This window comes from Chaetura pelagica, unplaced genomic scaffold (assembly GCF_000747805.2).
Source record: "Chaetura pelagica isolate M959 unplaced genomic scaffold, ChaPel_1.0 scaffold69, whole genome shotgun sequence".
Classification (NCBI taxonomy): domain Eukaryota; kingdom Metazoa; phylum Chordata; class Aves; order Apodiformes; family Apodidae; genus Chaetura; species Chaetura pelagica.
This window is the reverse complement of record NW_009970724.1, coordinates 3418987-3422699: the sequence shown is the minus strand read 5'-3', so window position 1 is coordinate 3422699 and position 3713 is coordinate 3418987. Positions and strand designations below refer to the sequence as shown.

The 3713-nt window shown below is 35.6% G+C and overlaps 1 protein-coding gene across 1 annotated transcript in view; it reads right to left on the bottom strand.

Annotated features, from left to right (window-relative positions):
* Positions 1-2873: 2873 nt before the first annotated feature.
* The window catches only part of AK5 (adenylate kinase 5), a 70340-nt gene continuing 69500 nt past the window's right edge, over positions 2874-3713 (bottom strand). Inside the window, exon 13 of the mRNA XM_010006725.1 lies at positions 2874-2981. Within this exon, the coding sequence (XP_010005027.1) occupies positions 2874-2981 (108 nt within the window). The remainder of the gene's footprint in view (positions 2982-3713) is intronic.

The following is a 3713-nucleotide window of genomic DNA, read 5'->3' as shown; positions in this document are numbered from 1 at the left end:
CTTCAGATTCTGGTAGCCTCGGTACACTGTATATACCTTTGTCTGAGAAGCTTTGTAATTATTGTGACATATTTTAGTTAATATATTTTTTATTGAAATGTATAGCTCGTGATTCAGAAGCACTTGATTATTTTATAACTGTAATAGACTTCCAGTTGCTTTGAAACTTGAATACTCAGAGTAATTAGCTAGGAAAGAAAGTAATTTGACTTAAAAAGATGGCAATAAGAAGCATAATTGGCTGGCTGCGCCTAATAACTTTAATTACGAAGTGATAATAGTAAGTTTTACAATAAATTTAGGTGTAGTTATTTTTTAAAAAAAAAAAATGAGCCTTTACTCTTATTGAGAAAGTGATACAGTGCAGTTGCTAAAACACTGAGCAAATATAATCATTAAGCAACTAGTATATCAAGTATACTTAGATAAAATTTAATAAACCTTAAAAAATACACACAAAAATTCACATGATGTATTTTAGCTTTCCATTGGAAAAGATGCTACTCTGAGAGACTAAGACAATAAAATGTGCTTTCCATGTCATTTATGCTGTTTATAGGAAGCCAGAGTTGGTGAAGGTGTATTATAAGAGAGAGAATCTGTGGTAATCTTTGTTTTGTGTTGATAACCTGAACAAAATTACTGGAATAAAATAACGAAAGCAAAATAGTGAAGATACGATTAAGTGCAAATATTCCATTCATCAGTATCATAGCTTGGGAAGAACAAAAAGCCATGGTATAACTTGAATGAGATGGGAAGCAGCAGGAGAATTTCAGGTCTGAATCACCCAAGAAAGAGTCTTGGATAAGTCCTCTTTTTATTGAATATGTATAAATATTTATATTTCCATATGCATGCATATACAGCTATTTCTCTTCCATACATTGTGAACATATGCAAATAGATATTCAATGCACATACACCCAGTCAAGCATGGGATTTTTTTTGTTTTGTTCCACAGAAAAGACCAGAAGAAGCAGGAAGAAATATTAAACTGAAACTGTATGTTAAATAATTTTTGTGATTTGATTTTTAAGAAAAAAAGAGCAGCTGATCGTTGCCTTTGTTCCCATCCTGCACAAATATGATACCCCACACTTTTACCTTATATTGTAATTAGAAGCAATAAAAAATACTACAGAAAACCTACCTAGATGAATTTGCAACTTCATGGTAATTCCAGAACATCTTACATTTTTTTGGAAAAACACCACACCAGACAGCTGCTGGTGCTTCAAGGCTTGGTTTGGAAAAACCTGCCTTCTGTAGCTAATGCATTATGAAAGTCCCTCGTTTAGAGCTGTTGTACTGCAGATGTTCCTGGTCACTTAATGTCACTGGTCTGGAGCTGGAGAAGCACTTCTAGAGCATCAGAGTTAAAATATAGGCTATAAAAGGACGCAGGAAAGAAGGAATCCAGAATATGAAGGATACGAACGTATCTAAAACAGTCCCTTAAAAATAATTGAATTAGCATTTACAGGGCAAATGCCAAGGAAGAAAAGGAAAACAGAAGACTGCCCTGAATGGAGAAAGGACATACTCTGTAAGCATGCTGATTTGAGCTATATTTTCAAGTCATGTACCGTGCTTTAAAAAGGATTAAAGCCACATATATTGTAACAGAAATCATTACTCCTCATTTTTGTACATGTTTTATTTGTATTATGTCTTCATTACAAGAAAGGTAACTTTAAAAATACAAATCTGCCGCATAAAGAACAACTTCAACAGTAAGAGCAATCATGCAACCCACTTCAGCTATGAATTCTTCCAGTAGTTCCAGTAAGAGGATGCAGTTACTTTACAGGACTTTCAACATGCTTTTATTTAGCTATCAGAATACCAGAGAAACTCCACAATATTTTGGTTAACCTAATGGAAATACGATTTTTACAGACTTCTTTTCAGACACTGCAGATAAATGGCTTCCTAAAGATGCAAGCAGTATGAATCAGTTTTCCTGTTTTTTTTTTCCTCCCCCCAAAGTTTCAGCAATGCCAGTCCAACACAACAAATGATGATCTGACTTTTGCATTTGAAATTCTTCTAGAGTATTATTTAAAGACAGTTTTTACATTCTGGCTCATAGTCAGCTTTATATGTGGACTTTAATTAATGTAGGAAAACTGCCGTTAATGGGGATAATGACTGGATTGCACATTCAGCTGTACAATACCATCATTATTTTCACCTCAGCTCACAAAACTGGGAAGTCATTCATAATATCCTACAATTTGCAGCAGAGGGCAAGTCTGTCCCAAAAATGATGTCTGCTGCATGATAATGGATTGACAGACTTCCACGATAGTGGAATTTTTTTCCTTGTAATAGCATTTTGGGAACATATGAAAAGTTCCACTTGTAGCTTGACTGATTTCAGCTGTCTTACAGCTGCATGTAACACAAAACGGATTCTAGTCATTAAAACCCAGGAACAACCTAAGTGATACCACAAAAATGAATACTGTTAATTAAAAAAATAACCCATGGGAAGCTGGTAAGCAGTAATCTTAACATGCTAAATGATGAATGGCATGACAGAAGAGCTCACTGCTGGCCAGGCACTGTCTGACCTCCAATCCAATGCATGAGATCATGAAACACAAACCAGAGGTGCTGTTCACCATGCTGCTTTTAACCTGCAAAGAGCAAACAACCAACAAGACAATATACAGTTCTTAGTGTAGACTTAGCACACAGACCACTTCCTATTGACTGTATTGTCAGAACAGAGAAAAAAAAACAACTAAAATAACATACTACATGCACAAAGTCCAGATACCCCTCAAGAAAGCAGTATTGCTTTGAACAGCATTTTAATCATGACTGTCAAGTGCATGTGAGGTTGGGCTATGTACACACCACTACTATTTTTCTGTTGAAAAAGAAAATTGTGCCTCCTCCTTTTTCAGAAAAGAGTCAATTGTCTTGCAGACTTCCACAAAAACATCCTCCTGTGTTCCTTCTGCATCAACCTGTGAAACAGGCAAAAAGCATTAGTTTTTATTAAGTTACAATCATCTCAGAACCCAAGCACTGGCACAAAAAAATAGTCCAATAGAAAGTAAAAGTTGTTTCGTTTGATGATACAAGCATGCTGATAGAGAGGAGCAGCATCCATAAACCAAAATTATTCAATCTGTGTTTCCACAGTTACATGAGAAGCTTCTGTAGACTCCATCATCTGGAGCAAAGCACATTCATCAAATGAGGGAGCTTAAGCTCTTTCTCCTTAGTATTTATGTTCTAAAGTAAAATTACACCTTTGATAGGCAGAACAGTTTCCAAAAATGTTTAGAAACTATTTTAACATTTAATACATTCCAAAATAAGCTGAACAGAATAATTTCTATATCATACCGTTAATGAGATGAACAGCAATGATATGTCATTTTGTTTCTTGTCATCTTAAGTGCCAAAGTATGTAATGCTGTGTCTGGCCTAAAAGCTTTCAGATGGCAATGACTTAGCAGGGTGGTGTGTTTGTGAGCTTCGTAAATTGTTCTGGTTTCACAATGACCTTTGGGCAACATGTTTTACAGTGCTTCTGTTTTGGCCAGAGGCTGTCCAGGCTGTTCAAGTTGATTTTTCATGACTGGGATTCAACAAAAAGAAGACCAATGTATTACCCTATGCTGAGGAAGAGAGAGCTCTCGAAGTTGCTGACAAGGATGCCAGACAATTGTAATTTTGAAGGAGGCATTCCT